General features: G+C 45.0%; 1 protein-coding gene across 2 annotated transcripts in view; it reads left to right on the top strand.

Moving 5' to 3' along the window:
- The window catches only part of LOC148519914 (Y+L amino acid transporter 2-like), a 105,680-nt gene that overhangs the window by 69,894 nt on the left and 9,836 nt on the right, over positions 1–25,950 (top strand). For both annotated transcript variants that reach the window (XM_088475963.1, XM_088475962.1), the window contains one exon: positions 23,168–23,291. In XM_088475963.1, coding sequence (XP_088332089.1) covers positions 23,168–23,291 — 124 coding nt within the window. The remainder of the gene's footprint in view (positions 1–23,167; positions 23,292–25,950) is intronic.

Genomic DNA, 25,950 nt, shown 5'->3' with positions numbered 1-25,950 from the left:
TAACCCTCTCTTATGGTCCACTCGTAAGGTGTGGCATATCCTGCGCCACCGTGGTCAGATGAACTCTTATAAGTCGGTATTTCTACCTTTTATAGGAAATCCAGAATTTCAGGGGGGTAGAGCATCATTTCCCTTTACCAAATTAAATAAAGAAGGATTCAAAAATATTGGCTCCCTTCTCAACTTGACATTAAAACGCACACTTAATTATCGGGAGGCACTGGAAAAATTTCCCACTTTTCGTAACCATCCTCTTAATTTTATGCAGGCTGAACATTATGTGACTTCAGTCATTAGATGTTTTTCAGATTTAGATTGGGATAATGTATTTAATACTTTGCTCCTCTCGGAACCGGCAACTAAAAAGGCGATATCTATTCACTATTCCTTTTTACGAATACCAATACAACATGAGGTGGTGCACACTGGGATGAGTAGGTGGACGCAGGTGATTCCCTCTTTATCATGTGAGAGTCTGATAAAATCTCTTCTTTTATCACGAAATGTACTCCCGGCTATCCAATATCAGGAAATGTTTATGAATATTTTTCATAAAGCATATTTCTCCCCACATAGGCAATATTTAGCGGGTATATCTTCCTCGGACCTCTGCCCTCGCTGTCAGTCTGATATTGCTAATTTGTACCACTACTTCCTAATTTGTACCACTACTTCTGGTCTTGCCCCCTTCTGAGAACCTTTTGGTTGAAAGTGAGAAAATATGCCCTTGAACACCTAGTGAATTATGCGCCATTTACTGATGTGTGGGCCATATTTGGCATACTTCCGAAAGGTCAGCGAGTGGCGAGGGGTTGTGGGCGACTCCTCCTTATCATTAGTGCGGTGGCCCGTAAGGCTATACTTCAGACATGGAATGACACTTCTCCACCAACACTGCGACTTTTTAAAGAAATGCTTTTCGATGTCTTCAATATGGACTGGATTGAGGCTATGTTGGAGAAGCAGAAACGAGCTAAAAAATTTTTCCAAACCTGGGAGAGCTATATTGATACTCTGACCTCAGTGCAGAGGCATAGAATCCATGATTCATTGAAATTTACCACATGGTATTGCCTGCGACTGACATCGGGGGATCCTCCGATTAGGTTGAACTAGTAAAGTATATGACTTTAATCCCAAGGACCACAGCCTCCTCTAACACAGTGTGTTTTTCATTTTCGGCCTCGCCCCCCACCACCACCTCTTTGGCTTCTTAACCCTGTGGTTGCACTCCTTTATAGCTTGGGCTCATGGAACGGCTTAGAGACTCAAGGGAAAAAGTTTAATATAGGTGCAATAAATATTATAGTTGTATATTCAGATGATTTTGGATATAAGAGATTAATCTATTTTACTGTAATATTTTAATTTACATTTAAAATAATCAGTTATATAATTAGACACGGACGAAATAAGTATAATGATGTAAATGTTTATTTCATCTAATGTTCAATCATTATATGACAACTGACAATTTTGTATGATGTGATTTTATGGTGTTTCAATAAAGAAATATTTGAAGAAAAAAAAAAAGGAACGCCCTGATTCAGAGCGAGCGCTTTCAAAGAGCGTCCGGCTATGCATCAGGCCCACTGTTCCAAACCGGATTAGACCCGACAGGCACAGAACCCTTTCATATGCGGCACCAGGATTTTCCCGAGTCGGCGCCATTCACACCGGAACCAGGTCTGTAGTGACCCGGCTCTTCCGACGCTTGGAGATGTCATCTACAAGCGCCATTGAAGTCGACCAATCAGGCGGCATGCGGCATGATCCGGGTCATTGTGACCCAGATTGCGCCGTTTACACTGACAAAAATCCCGGGTTGATGCGCACCAACCCGGGATTTTTATATCGGTGTAAAAGGGGTATCAGTGATGTCACTGGTGCCTAGTGAATTACTAAATAATGGTTCCACATCCACAAAGTCTTCCTCTACATATATAAAAACATATAAATGCTTGTTAAAATTTCGGGCAGAAATAAAGCAAAACAGCTTTTTTAAACTGTGCTATACTTATAGCAGCATTTATTTTTCCCCTGTTGAGATATTGATGCTGAATTTTATTTTGTGATATGTTAAACAGGCTTGGCCAAAATACAGGTGAAATGTGTTTTGCTAATAATACTAAACTTGCAATTTTTTTTAAATACTGCATAAAACTCCCAGAGCACCAAGTCCAGTGTATATAAATAAGTGTATATAAATGTCCTTCACTGGCATAGGCAAACACAGGGGGGGGGTTCTGGTTGCCTGGAAACCCCCCTTCCCAGCCCACATCATGACCACAATAGAGATAGTAATATAATAGAATTTTACTAGTGCTGCATGTTCAGGCCCCCATACATTAGTAATCTGAAAACCACAATTGAACAATTTGAAGATTTATTGCCCGATTTTAGGATTTCCCAATCGAGCAATCTGCGCCCATACACTACAGATCTTTTTCAGTGATTTGCAGATCGATTGCAGCAAACACAGATCTGGCAATCTTGAAAGGCCCATCATTTTGCTAGAAACGGTCTGCAAATCTGCTGATCCTGTCCATACACTAGCAATCTACAGCCCCAATCCATCTGTGAAATCCAACATGTTGGACAATCTGATTAAACAATTCCAATCACTTTTTGGTTGCAATCTGCGATCTGTGAAGCCCATACATTGCAGATTTTTATACACAATTGATTGCAAATTGCACGATTGCTGCAATCCATCTCTGATGTATGGGGGCCTTTCTTCTCAGTATCACAAATGAAATAATTAGCACCACCTGTGGATTCTTTAAACTGTGTCAGCCAGTAATAACTACACCTGTGCACCAACTAGGTGATCTGAAAAACATGCACTGTTAAGACCCCCACACATCAGAGATTGATTGCAGCAATCGTGCAATTTGCAATCGATTGTGTATAAAAATCTTTCCCTTTTTCAATCGATTGCAGATTGCAGAATTGCCACAATCGATTGAAAAAGGGTAAGATTTTGATATACAAATGATTGCAAATTGCACGATTGCTGCAATCATTCTCTGATGTATGGGGGCCTTTAGGCTTGCACTGCTATAGATCCTCAATAGGGTTAATTATTAATATTATATAATAACGAGATCAATATGTACATATATGTACACGGCAGTGCCAGTTTCTTCTGCTGCTCCCCCAGACTCCCAGACTTGCTCCAATGCTCTGGAATGGTGCACACATCTGAAATAAAAACATTCAGCTCAGGCAGGATGGCCCTACTGCCACATATAATGGCATACTGTGATTGCTGGTCCTGTACATGTCAGAATTATGACACACAATACCAGTGGCGGAACTAGAAAGTGGTGGGCCCAGGCGCAAGAATATGCTTTGCACCCTGCACCCCAACATCTGACACAAACCCACAGAAGAATAAAAAGAGATGTTAGTACATACATGCCTACTCTTCCAGGAATCGCGGAAGGCTCACGATTTTTCAAGTAACTCCCCCGCACCTCCAGAAGAGTAGGCATATCTCCCGCATCCCGCCCACTTCCTAGTGAAGTGGGCAGGATGGGGAGATTGTACCTGGAATTTTCGGATCTGTAGGGAAGGGGCGGGGCTAAATGGTGCAATTTCTATAATGGGTGCAGGGTGTGCGGTGCACACGGACCCCTGAGTCCTGGGGGCCAACTCCACGCACCGTGCACCCATATAGTCTTTATACTTACCTGTCTATTGACTCCAGAGTTCTGCTCTTCAGCGCCGTGGCAGCGGCGTAGAGTAGCAAAAATAACTGGAAAAATGGCGGTGGCTATTTTCCCAGTGATTTCCGCATGCGCAGTACTGCTGTCCCCAGGAAAATGGCACCGTGCATCTGCAGTAGATTCTGGTTTAGTGCACGACGGCACCGCTAGAGAGAGGAGGGGGCCAGCACTGAGTCTGCACACGGGCCCCCTCCTCTCTTAAAACGCCCATGTGCCAATATAAGAACATACAACAATTTCAAGAGTGACTCAGGTTTCTGAGGTCTTTGGGATATACAAATCACCTACTGGGTAGGCCCCTAAGCAGTGGGCCACTCTGGGGGGTTTCCTTTGTACCACTGTGGGCCAGTCTGACTCTGTCACTGCCCCTGTCACGTTCAGCCCTGTCTTCACTAACACATCACTCTTCTCCTGATATACTCTCTGCTGCTTTAAACTCTGCATGGTGACATCGGTAACATAAATAAATCAAATTATTTATGGTAAATGTAATAGGCAAAACCAGTGCTTGTGGCTTCCAATCAGAAAATCTGTGGACAAATAAAAGTGAAACCTGTCTCACCACATAACTGACCCTAAAGATGACATAAGCACAGTTTACTTAATATTTCTCTGAATAGGGCTGCTATGAAAAATATTTTTAAACTCCAGGTGCAGTGACTAGATAGTCTCTATATCATGCAGAAATGGTCACCGGTCACTGCTGCTGCTGTAGCATCCTAATACCAAAAAACAGCTTTGTTAAACTTTTTTTTTGCCTACAAAGTCCTGCTGCTGCACAGGGAAATGGCTGCCTCTGCTCCTCTGATCCTCCAGCTCCTTCCACCCACAGTAGGTGCCCAAGAACATCAGCCAGCGCAGCCACACTATGGTTGGTATGAATTGAAAGAAGCCGGGAGCGGAGGGCCGGAATTTAAGCAGCAGAGAGGCTGAGAGAGTGGCCCCTCCTGAGGGCCTCCTCCCCCTCAAGGCAACAGGAGTCCGGCTGCAGTGCTAAGGCTGGGGGAGGAGCTGGCCCAATCACGTCACTCAGGCTCAGCCCCCCTCCCCCAGCACTTCAGCACAGTTTGGAACTTTGGAGTAAGTCTGTGGCCAGGGGCAGGGCCAGAACTAGGCAATAGCACTATAGATTCATACTTGCCGACCATCTGGCTGCTCCTTCTCCTACACTACATTTCGCATTATATAATTTTAACTATTCTTTTTGCAATATTTTACCGTGCATTATTTCCCAATGACCGCGTACCTTCCAGTGTATCTGCACACCTGAGCTACTTTCAGCTGTCACCAAAACCTCATCACATAATTACAGCTGTATCACTTCACAAGTGTCAACAATAACATCACTACTCAGGATGGCACTCAGGATGACAGTGATGCAACTGCATATAGATAGATAGATAGATAGATAGATAGATAGATAGATAGATAGATAGATAGATAGATAGATAGATAGATAGATAGATACTCATGTGCATATACATATATGTGTGCGTGTGTGCGTGTGTGTGTGTGTGTGTGTGTATGTATATGTGTATGTAGAGAATATATAAATGATGTGTGTAAAATAAAGAAAACAAGAAACAAGGATGCCTCCTAGTGCAATATTAACAATATGACATCATCAGTGCTGAAAAAATATAAAAGTGGACCTGTACCAAAGTAAATTAGAGTACATCTATCTGATAAAATTATCAAACCGCTCCACAGACAGTTCCATCATTAATAATCTTTTAATAACGCAAAGATAGAAAGACTTAAAAGAAGCACATAGCATAATCTTATTTAGGTACATAAGCATGCTTGCCAACTCTCCCTGATTGGATACACTAGAACAGTGATTCCCAACCTCGGTCCTCAAGACACACTAACAGTCCTGGTTTTAGTGATATCCATACTTAAGCACAGATGGTTAAATCAAAATAACTAAGGTACTAATTCAATCACCTGTGCTCTTCTATGGCTATCCTTAAAACCTGGACTGTTAGTGTGCCTTGAGAGCCGTGATTGGGAACCCCTGCACTACAGGATGTGAGCCAAGAAAACAGTCCAGTTCCAACATGTGTCATCATGACAGTAAAGTGGTGTCACCTTGACTTCCCCAATGGTGCACATGAGGAAGACCAGGTGAATCAACAAAATGCATTGTGACATCTTTTCTTCAATTTGCAGAATTTTGGATCTCAGTGTGATTCCTACAAAGTTACTGCCATTCCTTACTTGAGGATATATGCTAGGCATTTTCCTTGGAGGTTTTTTGAATACTTCTTTCATCATTTGGACATTTAATCATTTTGGTTGTCATAGCACCTTATTATTTATGTTTTTGCCCTGGTAACTAATGGACACTTTTTACTGGCCAGATAAGCCATGTAGAAGATGTGCTAAAATTTCTATGTGGGTCACTCCAAGCTCAGTGTATAATAATATTAGGAATTGGTTAACAAAGCAATACTTTCTATAATCCAAGTTTGAGGAGACAAGACCTCTGTATAAATTTGAAGCCATTATGATATAATATGTGTCAATAATATATAAAGGCCTCAGGAAGAACATTTAGGGATAATGTATCCCAAGGGAACAATACTGAATCATATATATGTGTGCAAAAAATAAAATCATCTAATTTGTAATAGAACCAAAGGTGCTATTTTCAGAATGACGTTTTAAAGAAACCATTACTAGAAGTGCTCTTACCCAATAGGTCAAAACATGGTTGATAGATTAGCGTTTCATCTTTTAATGATATGACCAAGAACGTATTAAGACTCTGGGGCTCATTTATCAATGAGTTTTGTCATACGCAACAAGTTTTAAAACTCATTGGGCACGATTCAATTCAACGTGAATTGAATAGCGCCAGGAAGGTGCTCACGGAGCTATTCAGTTCAGCTTGCAGTTATGTCGGAAAATGCCCGTTCTCATGCCTTAAACATAGTGTTTAGTTGCGAGAATGGGCATTCTCTGACTAAACTGCCCGGGGCGATGCTGTCTCTGCGGTGCTAAGGGCAGAAAATAGCATCGTACCCGGAGTTTTGTCGGATTTCTGTTCAGGAGGGGTGCGAGAAGAAATCCTTAGTCAGGCTTAACGGTGCGCTGAATTGAATAGCTCCGGGAGCTCATTCCCAGCGCCAGGGCCGCAACTAGGGGGGGGCTGGAGGTGCACGTGCACCGGGTGCACCGCTGCACCCGGCGCCAGTGTCCTCCAGCCCGGCGCCGCAGGGAGACTCCAAGCCGGTGCCCGGCTTCTTCTCTGCAGCGCCGCGCCAGCCGGAGGCTGGAGTTCTCTCCTGAACTCCAGCTTCCGGCTCTCCCCACAGGCACTATGGGAGAGACGTAATGACGTCTCTCCCATAGTTCCGAGGAGCAGCCGGTGCGGACCCGACGGCGCCAGTCACAGGAGCAGGGTTTAAGGTAAGTATTTTTTTGTGTGTGTATGTGCACTACGGGGGCATTAACAGAGGGCACTACAGGGGGACTACAGTGACATTACTTACAGGGGCATTACCAGGGGGCTCTACAGGGGCATTACCAGGGGGCTCTACAGGGGCATTACCAGGGGGCTCTACAGGGGCATTACCAGGGGGCTCTACAGGGGCATTACCAGGAGGCTCTACAGGGGCATTACCAGGGGGCTCTACAGGGGCATTACCAGGGGGCTCTACAGGGGGACTACAGTGGCATTACCAGGTGGTATTACCACGGGGCTCTACAGGGGAATTACCAGGGGCTCTACAGGGGCATTACTATTTGGGCACTACCATATGGGCACTACAAGGGCATTACTATGGGGACATTACCATATGGCTACTAGTACAGGGGCATTACTATAGGTGCACTGCTGAAGGGGGCATTACTATGGGGGCATTACCGGGAGGGGGGCGCCAAATTACTGTCTTGCCCCGTGTGACAAAAACCCTAGTTTCGGCCCTGCCAGCACTATTCAATTTGCATTGAATTGAATCGAGCCCATTGTGTATGATAATGGTGCTCCAGCCAATCATCTCCTAATCATGTATCATAGACTACGAGCTGGCGCTGCTGCAGGAATACATGCAAGTATGCCATTATTTTTAAAGCAGCAAGCATGTTAAAGACTAAACCAAGCTGGTTTATCCTTTAACATGCTTGCTGCTTGAAATATACAGGCATACTCGCATGTATTCCCTCAGTGGTGCCAACTAGCAGTCTATTACATTTAGCCCCAAAGCTTGATTCATCTCCCATCAAGGCTTGATACATCCTGCCCTATATCTTATACTATATCCTAAAAAAAAATATTACTTTAAACTGTATAATTTGATACGTGTTAACCAGATGGAGAGTCCCAATAAAGAGTCCATAGGCTACTAATTACATTTTGACCACTAGAATTCCTAAGCCGTAAACAGCACTGTTCAAGAAACTAACTTGACGCTGATGCTCCACTAAGTCAAATGGTGTTACAGCAGCTTTAGGCCCATATTTAGTTAGTTTCGCACCTGCGATACTTTTTCGCATTCTGGACTTTTCGCCTATATCGCGTATTTTAGTTGCGAAAACTTATTGTGCGTGCCCCCGCTACTTGCTGTATTCAATTCCACACAACCTGGCGAAAAGTGCTGTCAGAATTGGGGAAATCAGCCTGACACCCCCTAAAAGAAGCACTAATATTGGGGATCAATGTACATGCCCCCGAATAGCCCTAATAAAGCTATTTGGGGTACTTAAAGTGTATCAATTTCTTCGAAATTGCGTATTTGTTCTAGTGGTGAAGAATAGCATTAAGCAGTTTTTTTTTGTTAAAATAAGTATTCCTGTCAAATTTGTGGTTCCTGAAAATGGGTGCAAGCATGATTTCAAGTCACTAAAGTAAGGTTTAAAAAAGCAAAGAACGCACCTTCAGCATCACCTGAAATCCAAAAAACACCTCACCCATACTTGCAGATGCCCCAAAAGTCTATTTCGCTACTTTTTAAGTTTGTACCCTCACTTTGCACTTTTTTGTCCCCCCTTTTTTAAAGTCATTTTTTGGGGTGTTCCTCTATTTTTTTTTTTATTTTTTTTTTTACGCAGTTATCCTTTGGGGGGCTGTCCCAAGGTTGCTTTTCTCACCTTTGCACCCCAAAATAGCAATTTTGCATTTTTTTTTCGACACCCAATCTTTTTCGCCTATTACATTGCGTTTTCCCGTGCGCGAAAAGTGTTTGTAATTGAATACAGAGATAAGTTTCTGCCTGATGAAAAGTCGCAATCGGCGATACTTTTTTGCAGATTCCGACTTTTTGCAGCTAAATTAATATGGGCCTTACAGAGATATGATCCTCCTGTGGCCATAGGTAGAAACGATACCAGCCTCATTTGGGGTCATTACTTGGGGTAATCCATTGTGCTGGACAGTCAAGTTCACTGTACAGCCAGTATATTATGCCTGCTTTCTGCAGAAGCTCAGTGCCGCAGTAACCCTTAAAGATTATCGAATGGTCTACAATGTCGGCTGCGTATATGTAAGCACCTGCTTGGGTCTGCGAAGCTGCCGGTGGGCATCTCAATACATTTCCAGCCGGCTACAACATTTTAATATTTTCGCACAGCAGCTGTGTGCAGGATCGCAGTTGCATATGCATTAGTGTACATACGCTGCTGTATGCTGGGCTGCGGAGGCTGCTGCAGGGGAACGGGGGAATCAATCACAGTGATCACCAGCCCCCACCCCAAATTTGCACATGACACTCCTAATTACCCAGGCCCGGCACAGCTCTCTATGGCCAAATTTACTGGTAATATATTTTGTCAGTGCTGCTGCTACTACTCTTATTATTATTATTATTATTATTATTATTATTATTATTATTATTATACCAGCAGCAGCACTGACAAAGCTTATTACCAGAAAATACTGGGCTCTCAGTAATAAAAAAAAATAAAAATAATAATAATAATAATAATAATAAATATATTTTAATACTACTATTCTACAATATTTTTGTTTTATTAAAAAGTTATGACTTTGTGAAAAAAAAAATATATATATGTATATTTATGAGACCATAGACCATTTAATTTGATGATATGAATGTAGTTCCATTCAGAAGTCCCTGTGTATCCTCTTTCTGGTGACCATGACAGTCTGTCTACATCAAGCAAGTACTGAGGTAAACTTATTACTAGAGGGCAACATAACTTTAATTCAAAAGAACAAGCCGTCCCAATTTTTGCAAACACTGTACAGTAGTTACAAATCTGTGGGTCAATTTTGGTTATGCAAGCATGCTTGATCTTTTTTTCCAGGTTGTCACAAAGTTAAGCAAATAATTACCACCCTTTGGCATGTATATTTGTCTTTTATTTTAGTGTACTTTTATGTTGAATTTCTGAACTGGCAAATCTGTTTGTCGTTCCTAAAAGGCAATGGTCCAACCGTGTGACTATTCCATGATTTTTGAAGGAAACAATCCAATCTTTGACTCATTTAATCAGGAAATGATATTTAAACATTTGTATTAATAGAAGTAAGTTACACATTTCGTAGCTGGTGAATTCTATTAGAGTGAATTTATTTCCTTATGCCCTTTTAGAAACTGGGCCTGATTCAGACCCACTCACTAGGATACGTTCGCTCGTAGCGGGGCTATTTTCTCATTGTGTGCATGCATAAGCATCGCAGTGTGCGAACCAGTGCGAGAAATCGGGAAGTGTTCGCTTGCTGCGCATAGACAGCCCAGCAGAGTGAGTTCTTACCATAACTCTCATTTTCTTCTTCAGGGTCCATAGGCTCCACAGGGAGACCTTGGGGATGTCCCAAAGCAGTCCTTTTTAGGGTGGGGACGTACCTGCGCTGAGAGGAGAATCCGGTGCCCAAAGGAAGCATCCTGAGAGGCAATGGTATCAAAGGCATAGAACCTTAGAAAGGTCTGGACAGAAGACCACGTGACCGCCTTACACAGCTGAACTGCCGAGGCGCCACGGCAAGCTGCCCATGAGGGACCAACAGACCAAGTAAAATGAGCATTAACAGAGGCCCGAAACAGGCAGGCCATCCTGTGTGTAAGCCTCTGAGATAGTTACACGAAACCATCTAGCCAATGTTTGCTTATTGGCTGGCCATCCCTTTTTGTGAAATCCATAGAGCACGAACAAGGAGTCTGATTTCCAAACGGAACTGGTACGGTCCATATAAATCCTGAGGGCGCGTACCACATCCAAGGAGGCCTCACCTGCCGAGAGGTCTGGTGACTGAAAGGCCGGGACTATAATTTCCTCATTAATGTGGAAACTAGAAACAACTTTAGGAAGGTACTCAGGGCGAGTACGAAGCACAGCCCTGTCCTGGTGAAATATCAGAAAGGGGGAGTGACAGGAGAGCACCCCCAACTCTGACACTCTCCTGGCAGATGCTATTGCCAGAAGAAAGAGAGTTTTACCTGTTAACCACTTAAGGTCTATTGAAGCTAGTGGTTTAAATGGAAGACCCTGGAGGGCCCGAAGAACTACTGCCAAATCCCAAAGAGCCACTGGGGGGACAAAGGGATGTTGAATCTGGAGGACACACTGGAGGAATGTGCAAATATCCGGAAGTGGAGCAATTCTACGTTGGAACAATACAGACAGTGCAGAGATACAGTATGCACTTTCAGCGAGGTCAGGCGGAGTCTGAGGTCCAATCCAGCTTGAAAGATGTCCAGGACACTGGAAATCCGAAACACCTGGGGGTCGTAATTCCTAGGACGACACCACTGGAAATACGTATGCCACACTCTGTGGTAGATCCTAGCAGAAGCTGGCTTACGCGCTCTGAGCATCATGTTGACAACAGAGCGAGAGAATCATTTGGACTTTAGGAGAGATGTCTCAAGAGCCACGCCATCAATGACAGACGATCCAGGTCTGGGTAAAGGCAAGGAACCTGAGACAACAGGTCCGGACGTTGATGCAGTAGGAATAGAATGTTGATGGAGAAACTCAGAAGATCTCAGTACCAATGACGTCTGGGCCAAGCTGGAGCCACCAGCAGGACAGTGCCTCCGTCTTGTTTGAACTTCCGAAGAACTCGAGGAAGAAGGGAGACTGGAGAAAACAGGTAAGCAAACTGGAAGGTCCACTTCACTGACAGAGCCTGAGCCTGATACACCAAGGTTGCCTTGGTATATCTTGTTCTGGACCCGTACACTGGTAACTTGTGATTGTGTCGGGAGGCCATGAGGTCCACCTCTGGGAGGCCCCATTTGTTCAGGAGTTGAAACACCTTTTGGTGAAGAGACCATTCCCCTGGATGCACGTCGTGACGGCTGAGGAAGTCCACTTCCCAAATGAGAACTCCCGGAATGAACACTGCCGAAATGGCCGGGAGGTGACGCTCTGCCCATGTCAGAATGCGTGACACTTCTGTCATTGCTGCCCGACTTCGAGTGCCTCCTTGATGGATGATGTAAGCTACCATGGTGGCATTGTCAGACTGAACCTGCACTGGTTTTCCGAGAAGTATGTATTTGGCCATCTCGAGGGCCCTGTACACGGTCCGAAGTTCCAATATGTTGATTGGAAGTGTTGCTTCGACTGCTGTCCAATGACCCTGAAAAGAGTGCGGACCGGTCACTGCGCCCCAGCCCCAAAGACTGGCGTCCGTTGTTAGGAGTACCCAGTCTGGGATCGAAAAAGGGGTGACCCTTGGTTAGATGAGACATCAGTAGCCACCAAGACAGAGACAGATGCACGTCCGGGGAGAGCACTATTGTCTGAGCTTTGATCCAGTGGGGCAATCCGTTCCATCTGGAGAGGATCAGCCCCATGCAGAGGCCTGGAGTGAAATTGAGCATATTCCACCATGTCGAAGGTGGACACCATGGATCCTGGAACCTGCATTGCCGAGTGTACTGACACCCGGCGACTGTGGAGGCATCTGCGTATCCGTATTTGTAATGCTGAGATCTTGTCTGAAGTCAGAAAAATTCTCTGCTGCTGAGAATCCAGGAGGGCCCCCAGATGAATCATCCTCTGTGAGGGATTCAGGGAGGACTTCTTCCAATTGATCAACCACCTGTGCGCCTGTAGAAAAGCAATTGTCAGTTGCAGGTGGTGGCAAAGCACTTCTGGAGATCCTGCCAACAGAAGGAGGTCGTCCAGGTATGGTAGTAGTCGGATACCCTGATTCTGCAAAAGGGCCACCATGATGGTCATAACTTTGGTAAACACCCTTGGAGCAGTGGATAGGCCAAAGGGTAGCACCCTGAACTGGAAGTGCTGCTGTAGTATAGCAAACTGGAGATAACACTGATGAGAAAACATTATAGGGATATGTAGGTATGCGTCCTGAATATCCAGTGACACCATAAATTCCCCAGGTTGCATAGCCAGTATGATGGAGCGTAAGGTGTCCATCCTGAACCTGGGTACCCTGAGGAATATGTTCAGGGATTTGAGGTTGAGGATAGGCCGATGAGATCCATTCAGTTTCTGCACCAGAAAGAGAGTAGAATAGTAACCAGTCCCTCGCTGGGCTAGTGGAACTGGCACAATTACCCCTGCCTGCAGCAAGGAATGTATGGCTTTCTGGATCTGTAAGGCCTTGTTCTTGTCTAAAGAAGGGCCTGTGCAGAAAAACTGGTGAGGAAGAATGAGAGGGCGTATCCATGAGAGAACATTTCTCTTACCCAAGCGTCTTTGGTGGTTTGACACCAGCACTGGGCGAACTGAAGAGGTCGGCCTCCAACTCTGGGGTCTCCCAGAGGGAGGCCCGTCCCATCAGGCTGAGGGTTTATCCTCTGGCTTGGAGGCTGGACATCTTGTGCTCCAGGCCTGTTTCTTAGGTTTGGCAGCCTTCTTGGCAGTGGACTGTCTAGGAAAGGACTGCTCTTTAAATTTACCTTGGGGACGAAAGGACCTAAAGGAGGAGGTTCGAGACTTTGAAGGAGCAGATGCCGAAGGCAGAAACGCAGATTTTGATTTTGCCAACGTGTCCAAAATATTGTCCAGTTCTGGACCAAACTAAAATCTCCCCATTATAGGGTAAGGCATCCTTTCTTAGAATTGGCATCCACACTCCAAGAGCGCAGCCACAGGGAACGGCAAGCAGACACGGCCGCGACCAAGACCCTGGAGGTCAGTAGACTGGTATCTAGAGTGGCCTCACCGATATATGCAGCCACATCCTGGATGTGGCCAACCAGTGACACCTGATTCTCAGAAAATTCCAAGGGGAAGGAGTCCTCAAGTGCATGAGCCCATCAATCTATGGCCTTAGATACCCAGGAGATAGCCATGGACAGGCGGGCAACAGCTTCTGAAAGAGAGTATATTGATTTCAGGCAAGTTTCCACTTACCTATCTGTAGGGTCTTTCAAGGAAGTAATGGAAGGCATAGGTAACATTGCACTTCTAATCAATCTTGTAACGTGGGAATCCACTGCAGGGGAAGATTCCCACTTTTTACAATGAACATCAGGAAATGGGTAACATGAGGCCAAACGTTTTTGAGGTTGAAACCTCTTACCTGGCAATTGCTAGGCATCAGCCATGTGGTCCACTAGCTGATCTGACAGAGAGAACACTGCCGAAGTCACCTTTATTTGTTTAAATAGAGGGTGTTTGGATTTAGGGTCTTGCTTGTCATCCTCCATAACCAATACGGATCTGACGCACGCACCAAGGCAGGGATATTAATCCTAGACTTCGTCTCTCCGCCTCTTGCAAAGGGGAGTCTGGGTTAGAGGTGTCAGCTACTTCTCCATCATCAGATGACATCTCAGACTCTGATAGCTGAGTGGATTGAGATGACACTACAGTACGCTTAGCTGGCCGTACAGGTCTCTCATTCTGCAACATGGTCTGAATGGCTGTAGAGGAAGCTGCCAGACTCTGACTGAAGTAGAGAAAACATCCACCCATGGTGGAGGTATACCCTGTGGTAATCCCGGAGTTGGAATGACAGCCTGCTGTGACACAGAAGGGGTCTGCATAATGAGCGGTAGTCCCTGTGAGGGAATTACAGGCTGCTGTGGTAGCCCCATAGGAGGAAAAGCAGCCGGTACCGCTAGACGGCCTGCAATGGAGGCCAGCATCTGTGAAAAGACCGCCCAGGGGGCTCCTGTACCGATGTCGGGGGGTTTGAGCTTATAGCACCTCACACATAACCCATCCCGAATCAAATCCTCCTCACTGAAAACTGCATTACATAATCTGCATTGCAGAATGGGTACAGAAATGTGTTCATTATCCTGATTGGACATCTCTGCAGGGTAAAACAACACACAATATGGCACTGGTGCAATGCAACCACGAATATGTACAAATACTAGCGGGGAAGCAATATACTGGTCCTGTCTCATGCTTGGGTAAGCTGCAGGGACCTGCTGCCTAAATATGGCACAGTGCAGCACGCAACAGTATGTGACCGACCTCACAAATTGTTTATATGAATGAGGTTATTTATAAACCACCCTAACAACACCTGTATGAAATATAGAAAGGGTATAGCCATATGCTGACAGTAGAGAAAAAAAGACACAGACAGACAGCGCTAGCACAAGTCACATACAATGCAGGAATTACTGCAAATTGGCACTATGCTCAACTACCCAGACTCAGTGTCTGGTAGGAAATAGTGCTACATGACCCTGATGAGAGGTATGTAGGGGGACCAGACAACGCATTGTCCTGATAGAGCTGGCCGGAGGAGGAGAGCAGCTCAGAGAAGCCAGACCTCAGAGGAAAGGCACCCTGAGCTGAGGGGAGGAGCCGCTTAAACAGGGAAGCTGTCTCCCCTGGCCGATTATTAACTCCTGGGACGCTGGTTTCCCGCACAAAAATGTCCCTGGTGGTCTAGTGGATCGCAATGGCTGGTGCCTGCGTCCACACTCAGCACCTCCGGTCTGTCCCCTGAGACCGGAGATATCGACTGCCTTAACACGCAGGTCACCAAAAGCAGCGACTTGCCTTTCCTGTCCCCTAAAGTCCGGTTGCAGTCTGGGTCCTCTCCGGGGGCCCTGGCTAGCGTTGACCCCCGGAATGCCTGCCGAGATCCCCAGATCCGTACTGGTGTCACGGCCCGGAGGGATGAAGGAGCAGCGGCGCAGACATCACGTGGACAGTCTGCTGCTGCGCGCTCAAGATGAAGTAAAATTAAACTAAAATAATAAGCTTAAGGGCTGCCTAAGCAGCCCCCTGCGTAATGGTGACCCGACTCTGGCCAGGCACCAACAAAACTGAGGTGTCTCTGGCTCGGGGGCGGGGTATAGGGAGAGTGGACCCAGTGCATCCTGGGAGCTGAAAGCTTTAACTTCGTGGTGCCCGGATTGCCCGGATTCAGGCCCTGATTCAGAGCCGGGCGCTCTGACAGAGCGCTCGCTCTGAATCAGGGCCGTCCCTCTGAATTTAAGAGCGGCATCCTGGCCGCTTGCATAGCTGTGGGTGACCACCCACAGCTATAGCGAGCGGCCAAAATGATGGTCGTGATGGTCAAGATGGTCAAAACCACTCCCACTGACATCCCATGGGAACACCTCCGTCTGGGCAGCCACGCCCCCAGCACGCCCACCAAAGGGGGTGTGCTGTCAATCACCATCGAATACAGAATACTGTAATAATGAGTCAGTGATACTGACAGCGTGACTCATCATTATTAGTACTGCAGAGCTTGGCTGCCAGCCCCTGCATTGTTACGGGCCCGGTGTAAGTGCTGGCGACGCTGCGGGCCCTCTGGAACCCGCCGGGCCCTAATCGCCCACTTTGGTAGCCTAGCAGTAAATCTGCTACTGCATATAGGTAAATATTCATATATTACCCAGGGGCGTCTTAAGAGAGGAGGGGGCCTGTGTGCGCTCCCCGTCCGGGGCCCCCTCTTCTCTCCCCGGCAGCTGACTGATGCAGCTGACTGGCCGCCGCAGCATCAGTAGACTCTGGGCACTAGGGTGTGCCCAGAGTCTACTGCGCATGTGCAGATCACCAGGGAAATGGCGCGGCCACGATTTTCCTAGCGATTTCCTCACTGCACATGCACAAACACTGGAAAAATGGAGCGGCGGCCATTTTCCAAAGTTTTATGCAGCACTGAGACACCCGATGCGGGACCTCGGAGGGGTAAGTAACCGCACACCCTGCACCCATTATAGATAGACCCCTGATATTACCCAAAATGTTGGTCCAAATGATCATTGCTCAAGTCCTACAATAATATTGGTGATGATGCTATATCCAAACACTTACACTAGGGGAGTCCCATTTACCAGTGGAAGTCCGGCACATAGAGTAGGGCAAGCAATAGGTATCCAGATAATGATGAATTAAATGTTCCTTAGATAAGTGCTAGGACCCAAAATTTGCTCCCTTGTAAATTAGGGTGGCTATATTGTCTTGCACAAAGCTGAGCGTGATAGTGTAACAGGATGGCTGCTGCTGTATAAACTCTTACAAGTGTTAGTACAGTATGATGTGGCAGCTGACACTAAGCTATGGTAGTTTGTTTTTGTGATTTCAGAGCATGCAAGCAGTTATATACTCCACAGGGAGCCACTGGGAACACTATCACACCCAGTTTGTGCAAGAAAATACAGCGAAGACCACACATGCGCAGAAAGACACCAGAGGGGACTTCTGGCTAATAAACTCAGAAGTCCCCACACTGCAAAGGACAGCTCTTATCGGAATAGGGTGCATCACAACCAAAATGCAAAACTTGATGCATCCCGCCCACTCTGCTGTGTTGTGCCTGCCAGTCTCCTCTCAGCCCCAGGTATGTGATTGTGTATAGAAAAGAATATACAATATACTAAAACATCGGCGATTCGTCTGTTTCATACAGTACAAGGTGCAGAAACGTGTTGGTTGGCGGAAGCTGGGTACATGTATCACGCAGGAGGACTTGCCTTTCCACGTTGATAGATGTCTGGGCATCTTTTCTAAGATCGTTGTGAGAGAAGCCCACCTGCAGCTTGGTATTAGTACCCATACTTTTAGTTCAGTTTTAAACCTATGTATCTTTATTAAAATTCTTTTACATTACACCATGGAGTTCTCCTATGTTTTTTTACTTATGGAGTAGAATGTACCACTGTTAATGTGCAGGAATAAAGAGCACCCAAAGTAAGTTTTGTGTAAGCATCCACTAATACGCAGCAGGGGCGTATCTATAATGGGTGCAGGGTGTGCGGGGAACACGGGCCCCTGGGTCCAGGGGGGGCCCGCACCGCACACCCTGCACCCATAATATTACTTACCTCTCCGGAGTCCCACGTCAGCGCGGGGGTCCGGCGCTGTAAAACGACTGGAAAATGGCCGCAAACGTGGCCGTGGCGGCCATTTTCCTGTCGTTTGCACATGCAGTACAGGGAAAATAGCCACCGCAGCCATTTTCCCGGTGACCTGTACATACATTATAGAGTCTGGGCGCACTCTAGTGCCCAGAGTCTATAACTCCGGCGCTGGCCGCGCACAGCTCAGTGTGCTGCCAGCAGCCGGGTGGAGAGGAAGGGGCCCGTGTCGGAGACTGCACATGGGCCCCCTCCTCTCTAGAAACGCCCCTGATACGCAGGAATGATAGATTTATGTAGTTTTCACCTGGGATATTGATATCACAGATATAAAGATACCTTTAAAAGCTTCATCCTATGTGATTTGTGTAAGCATACACGTGAGCAATACCTTATTGTGGGATTTTTCCAGAGTGTCAGATTTCATAGAGACACTTGAATGATTGAATGAAAAGACACCTTCATGGGATTTAAAAATATATACTGCATACATGTGAGTCGGAGTTTATCCTGTATGTGGCGGATCACCTTATAGGCACTAGTCTCCTATTTTTACTGATACACAAGGAAGTGTCGTATAAGTTGTCAAACTACATCTTACCAATATATTGTCTGCTTTTATTTGTTTTTGCAAGAGAACAGATGCCGTGTGCATGCGCACGGCATCTGTTCTCCTCCTGCACACCCGCTGCTCTGCTATGCAGGGTAGCGGTTTGTGCTCTTCCAACTTCCCCCTTCACACCGCAACACTGCGGCCTGCGAGCGGGACAGTCCCAGAAAAGCGGGACTGTCCCGCTGGAAGCGGGCCAGTTGGGAGGTATGGATTACCACACCGCCTCTCTGCAAACATGGCTGCCCCCTCCCGGAGGAGGGGACAGCAAAGTAGGAAAGTATGATACAATGTGTGAGTGTAGTGTGCTATGGGGCCTATTCATTAAACGTAAAACTTCTCTGGAGATAATTAGCTTTAGAACTCTCATGGAGTTCTAGCTAATTATAGGTGGACTTCATCATTCCACCTCTCCATAAGTATCTATTCCGAAAAGCTGTCATTTTTGCGATGACAGCTTTTCGGGAAATAGATACTTTTCCCTGCCTACACTAACTTATCGCATCTGGAAACAGTGCTGCGCATGCGCTGTTACATCTGTAAAACCAGCGCATGCGCAGCACTGCCTACAGATGCGTTAAGTTTCGTACTCAAATTTGCTCCCAAACGCCGGAAAATGGACAAAAACTGTTGTTTGAACAAATTGTTTAGATCAAACATTTAACAAACTTGTCTGATGACCATTTTCATCTGTTTTCTGGCATTTGGGAGTAAATTTCTGATCATCAGTTACTCCCATACATTACCAGATTTTCATTCCAATCAACTAGTTGGATGGTTGGACAGAAAATCTATATGTGTGTATGCAGCATAAGCCATAAAATGACCAATTTTCAGTAAAGCAGCAATAGTTATTTATATGTAAGCATATATCAAAGATAGAAAGCACATATATACAAGCTAATATAACCATAATGAATGGAGTAAATCACATACATGTATACAAAAAATGCATATAAATATAAATAAATGTAGAACAAGGTCATATTTAAAACACAATAAGGGGTAAATTTACTAAAGTGAGAGTTTTTAGAAGTGGAGATGTTGCCTATAGCAACCAATCGGATTCTAGCTATTATCTTTTAGAAGGTACTAGATAGGGCAACCTAACAACATTGTCAGGGTCTGCAAGTACGGGGATGAGGGAGGGAGCCGTCACTGAATGATAGTATGTGTATGTCCATTGGTCCCGATCAGTGTGTATGCTCATTGAGCCCGGCAGTGCAGGGGAAACACTTAACGATATCGCTCATGAGCATATCGTTAAGTGTGTATGAGCCTTTAGAGATTCAGGTATATGATCTATAATACGGTATTTAAGCGTGGCTAAAGGATGCACCATCATTGCGAAATGTCTCGCTACCAGCTGTTCACTATTTCCAGATTCCAAGACGGCTCTAATAGCCGACTTATTTATATCTATATAGATAGATAGCTATATCTGTGATAGATTTATATTACTGTATGTATATCATATATGCCAGTGTGTATCAGCTATATGTCTGTGAACGACGTCGTTCACAGACATATCGCATTGGCTGTGCTCCACAGCCGATGGACAGATATATCTGCAGACATATCTGTCCATCAGCAAGTGTGTACAAGTGGTTTGCAGGACGCCCGTACACATGCTGCGGTAAGAGGGGCGGACCTGCCCCCGGCCAGCGGGACCCGCGGCTGCCTGGAAGATGATGGTCGTTCAGTGTATATGAACGACCATCATCTACAGATATATCTGCTACGTGTGTGTTTACATTTGGAATGTGTGTGTGTGTGTTTATACAGGTGTCGGAATTCCAGCACTGGTATTCTAAGCGAAAGCATGCCCTTTGCCGAGATATTGACCGGAACCACCAAAAAACCGCGTCCGCCATGACCTTTATTGTTGATGGAGTTGTTTTAAATTTCTTTGAAGGTGGGGGTGATCAGTGTTTTCATATGAATGCTTCAACTCCTGGTATCACATGATACACCCACGTTTCATTGCCTGTAACAATACGCTGCAGGAAAAGCACTCCCTCTTCATGGTACCGCGTCAAGTGCATGAGAGGCAATCCCATCCTTTTGGTTTTGTGAACATCTGTGAGTTGCTTCGGTACCCAACGTGAACACTTTTTCCTGTACCCCAGTTGCTCATGAATGATGTTGAGCACAGTACCTACTAAGGTGTTTAATTCGTCAGCAATATCACTAACTTGAATGCATATCTCCTCCTGAATCAGAGCTTCAATGTGGCACAAATTGTCATCTGTGGTGGACGTGCTTGGCCAGCCGGATCCCTGCTCATCTTGAAGGTCTGTCCTACCGTTATCAAACTCAAATGTGTCTGTCCTACTGAATCAGACCTTCACTGTGGCACAAATTGTCATCTGTGGTGGACATGCTTGGTCTGACAGATCGCTGCTCATTTTGAACGTCTGTCCTACCGTTATCAAAGGCAGTGCACCAATCCCAAACCTGTTTCCGTCCGTGACATGATATTATCACCGTACACCTCAACAAGTTAGTGATGAATTTCAGCTGCTGATGTGCCCTTTAGATGCAGAAATCTGACTCCACACCTCAATGTTTGACCATGTTTCTGAAAGCCCTACTATCTTATAGCTGATGTTGGGACAGTATGACTGATATGAGGCACAGTCTAATGGCCGTGAGGGGTATGTGGCCTGATGGGAAGTTTGAATAAAATAGAAAAATTACACATGTGAGAGGTCTTGTTACCTTACTTTACCTTGCCCTTGTACAACAGTTTGTGTCCTAGCACTTATCTAAGGAACATTTCTTTCATCATTTTCTGGATACCTATTGCTTGCCAATAGGGGTAAAAAAGAAAACAAAAAACAATGCAACACTTTGAATAACCTGAAAAGGATCTAGGAGTCGCTATTTCAGGTGACTTAAAGGCAAGCAAACATTGTAACAAAGCAATGAGGAAGGCAAGTCAGATGCTTGGTTGTATAGGGAGAGGAATCAGTAGCAGAAAGAAAGAAGTGATAATACCACTGTGCAGGTCATTGATATGTCCTCATCTCGAATACTGTGTTCAGTTCTGGAGGCCATATCTCCAGAAGGATATTAATACATTAGAGACTGTACAAAGAAGGGCAACTAAAATGGTGCACGGTCTACACCACAAAACGTACCAGGAAAAACTAAAAGATCTTAATATGTATAGTATGGAGCAGAGAAGGGAAATGGGGGACATGATAGAAACATTCAAATATATAAACATATAAATGTTCAAATATATATTAACAAGGTACAGGAAGGAGACATTCTTCAAAGAAAGAGAAGAGGACATATTCTGAAACTGGAGGGTGGTAGGTTCAGGGGAAATTTGAGGAAAAATTATTCACAGAAAGGGTAGTGGGCAAGTGGAATAGCCTTCCATCAGAGGTGGTAGAGGCTAAGACAGTAGAGCAATTTAAACATACATGGGATAGACATAAGGATATCCTTCAGAAGAAGTAAGGATCAATAAGGGTTGAGGTAACAATATGATTAAAAATTGGGCAGACTAGATGGACCAAGTGGTTCTTATCTGCCATCAAATCAATGTTTCTATGCGGCTGAGGACCCCACGGGAGGGCGCACTACACGATGTAGTGCATACACACTGCACAATATTAACGATTTGTTGCTCCAATGTCGTTAATATTGTCCAAATCATTAATAATATCGTGTACTGTGTACCCAGCTTAAGTATAATCTTTAGTTAGCTAAACATACTTGCCTTAATACAATTCCATGTATTACGGTGAGACAGTCAAGCAAGTTAAAATGCCACAAGATGGCGCTGTTTGCCAGTTTTATCTGATGACTTGTTGCAGATACCATAAAGCTGGTAAGACATGTCAACCAACTATATATAAATGTTTTTGCAAACAGAGCAATGAACTAAATTGCAGTGTCTTAAATATAATTCATCAAAATGGGAAACATGCACATAAAGCATAATGCAGATGGATAATACAGTAAATAAGAAAGTAACATCCACTACAGCAGAGGTAAGGAATTTAGGAGTTCTTATTTCAAATGCCATTAGGCTGTGTATATACTGCTAGCTGTAGTATATACACAGCATAATGTTTGGTTGTTTAGTAATAGGTATATTAGCAAGAGGCACATATTATAAAACCTTAGTCTTCTACCCTCTCATTTCGCATTTGCAGGATTACAATCTTCTCATCATTAGAATTATAATATTTGTTTTGTGTCTGTGTTTTGACTTGTTCATTATTTGTCTGTAACATTTATTGGTCCTTGTCTTTTTCACTCTGTCTTATTTGTGTGTGAGGGCGGTGAGAGCATTGTCAGTGTCTTTCTCTGTTCTGATTTGTCGGTGCTATTTGTATTTATTAAGCTGGCTAGTGAGAGGTGAGGATCGGTAATGAGGAGGAGGGTGACAGCAAGTACCAGAGCAAGGTGAATAGGAGTTAGGTGATTATTCCATCTGGCTAGACAAGATCTGGCAGGAATGTCAGAATTGTACTGGAGTATCTAACATTATCCCACGCTACTAACACATTTTGGGCCTCCATTTAGCTGCCAAAACCTGATTAGGCAGAAAGCTATTTAATTTATATATTTTTTTTTTTTTTCAGAAACCTGCCACTATCTATGCTGATTTCTATGCCACTGGTGACAGTAATCTATGTGATGACGAACATTGCATACTATACAGAGTTAGATATGAATACTATTATGGACAGCAGTGCAGTGGCTGTGGTAAGGCTTCTTATAAAATGCACACCCTATTAGTGTCACTATTCACTGATTCAATAGTTCATTCCCGATTGCCTTCATTACATTACATTGTAGTTATTTAGTAGATTTACCTTTTTGCATTCTCTAGCTTTCTTGCCATGGAATCTGGATACCATATGTGAATCAGAGAAGCAGACATAGCATACAATGGTGTAAACAGAGGGTCTCATTCAGACCCGGTCGCAAGCGCTGAGCGCTCGCAACCGGGTCGATGTCGGCCGCACTGCGTGTGCGCAAGCCCCGGAGTGAGAGAGAAATTCTATCGCTGATATGTGATCATGTACTGAGCTTTAAAGGTGTCTGCATTTCATTTCTAGATCTTCTCCTTCATGATTTTAATATTTTCTCTTTTAACACTTACTAAAATTATTGCTTTATTTTTCTTCCTATGTTCAGCACTTTAGTTATGCATTTATATAATCATGCAGCATTGTTTATGTTTGTTGCCCTGGGTTAAAAAAACAGAGCTACACATACTGTATAGCCAATGCAGAGAGCTGTGTCGTATCCAATAGTAACTCAAATAAATTTAGAATGCAGGAGGGCTTCCAACTGGTAATTAGTAACTGAATGTGGAAAGATGCTTTGATTCTGGATTTGTTATCAGTAGTATAACTGGGTGTGGTATGTTATACCGACAGTTTTGTCGATATGCATAAGGTCGACATGAGAATGTTGACATAATCCAAATGTTGACATGCAACATGCCAACATGCTTATTACGTCAACAGTGACCATGTCGACTTTCATTATGTCTACACTGGAAAATGATAGCATGTCAAAATAATGGCCCAGTGGTCACTTGCCTAGTCCCAGCAACAGTGGCGTCTCCAGCAGCATCTTCCGGGTCTGGGCATTCATGTGGCGAGCAGATCAGGTGCAGACTTCCGATGAGCAGCGCTCCGGTAAGTACATTCCACCTATTCCTAATTCTAATCAGGGGAGCAGAGACAGAGCCGTAACTACACTTTTGGTGCCCTGTGCCAGAAAGAGCATTGGCGCCCCCCATCATTTTTCAAAGGGACATAACACACCCAAAAAAGGGGAATGGCCTCATGGGGAAGGGCCAGGGAAGAGATAGGGGAGGCCAGGAGATGCTGGGGATGAAATAAGAGGAAGCTACAATTGAGAATGATAATAAACAGAATATTGACAGGCCCAAACAGCGCCTCCTGACCTGTGGTGCCCTGTGCCATGGCACCGGCCGCAATACCCTAGTTACGGCCCTGCGCAGAGAGTAGGGGGTGCGGTTTTATTTACCCAGGCTGGGCCTGTTGAAGGGGCCCGGCAGGGACCCGGGTTCTGCAGCCCAAACGCCAGCCCCCCGCCGCCACCGCCTGTACTTTACTTTGGGCAGGGAGAGAGAGGACTGACTGCTGCTGTAGCAACCTCTTTCTTCAGCCCAACACATACGCTGCTGTCACACTGTGTGCTAGGCTAAGGAGCCCTCTCTCTCCCTGCATTATTTGTGTGGGGGGGTAGCGATTGCGTCACCACCCCCAGACAGTGGTGTCCCCCTGTGCGGGGCGTGTGAACATGTTACATATTTTATTTTTTGTAAGGAGGAGGTCTGGCTACACCTCTCCGGGTTGGCCTCGTCCACTTCCTGTACCTCGGCTCGGTTGAGCTGTTGGCAACACCTGATTTTAACCCCTAACCCTTTCCTAGTGCCTAAACCTAACCACCCCCACTTCAGCAGGCTACCTCTTACCTTCCCCTAGTGCCTAACCCTAACCCTCCCGGCGACACCTAAGCCTAAGTGCCGGAATATCCCCTTTTTCAGATATCAACATTGTGAACATGTCAACATACTGAGGGTGTTGGCATGGTGCATGTCGACATGTTGAAGGATGTCAACATTCTTGTGTTGACATTATTACTGTCAACATGGTAACTGTCGACAATATGACCGGATACCATATAACTTGTAGAGGCCTAACTTGTACAATCTACATATTGCAGTAGCAAACGAAGGATTTTGAAAGGGAGGTTTCCAATACTTGGTTACAAAACCAATGGCAAAAAATCTAACCACATGTAGGCAGCACTCCTCAGGTACTCAATAATCAATACTCAATAATCTAAGCTTGTTAAACCATTACTGTGCGACATTTCAGATGAATTTATTACATATTTCGTCAATGCCTTGACGATATATGTAATAATTGCATCAGAAATGTTGCACAGTAATGGATTAACAAGCTTGGATTATTGAGTACCTGAGGAGCGCTGCCTGTATGTGATTGTATGTTCAAGACTGAGCGGTCTGCTTAGTTCTTAGGCTCTGCACCCCGGGTGTTGAACTTTTTTATTTGGAGTCTACTTGATTATATTTATATGGAGCTTTTCAGCTCCTTGAAAAAATAAAAAGGCGGCAACGCAAACATACACAGTCACATATACACGCACACAGACGCACACACTGACACAGAAACACATACACACTAACACACAGACTGCACTGACAAAGCATATACACACACACTGACACACACACTGAAACACACATACACTGACAAAACCTAGACACACACACACACTGACAGACACTGCACTGACAAAGCCTATACACACACACTGACAAAGCCTATACACACACACTGACAGACACTGCACTGAC

The sequence above is a fragment of the Taudactylus pleione genome, unplaced genomic scaffold, assembly GCF_031769625.1.
Source record: "Taudactylus pleione unplaced genomic scaffold, aTauple2 ptg000179l, whole genome shotgun sequence".
Classification (NCBI taxonomy): domain Eukaryota; kingdom Metazoa; phylum Chordata; class Amphibia; order Anura; family Myobatrachidae; genus Taudactylus; species Taudactylus pleione.
The sequence above is the reverse complement of the archived record's forward strand: the minus strand, read 5'-3'. Positions and strand labels throughout refer to the sequence as shown.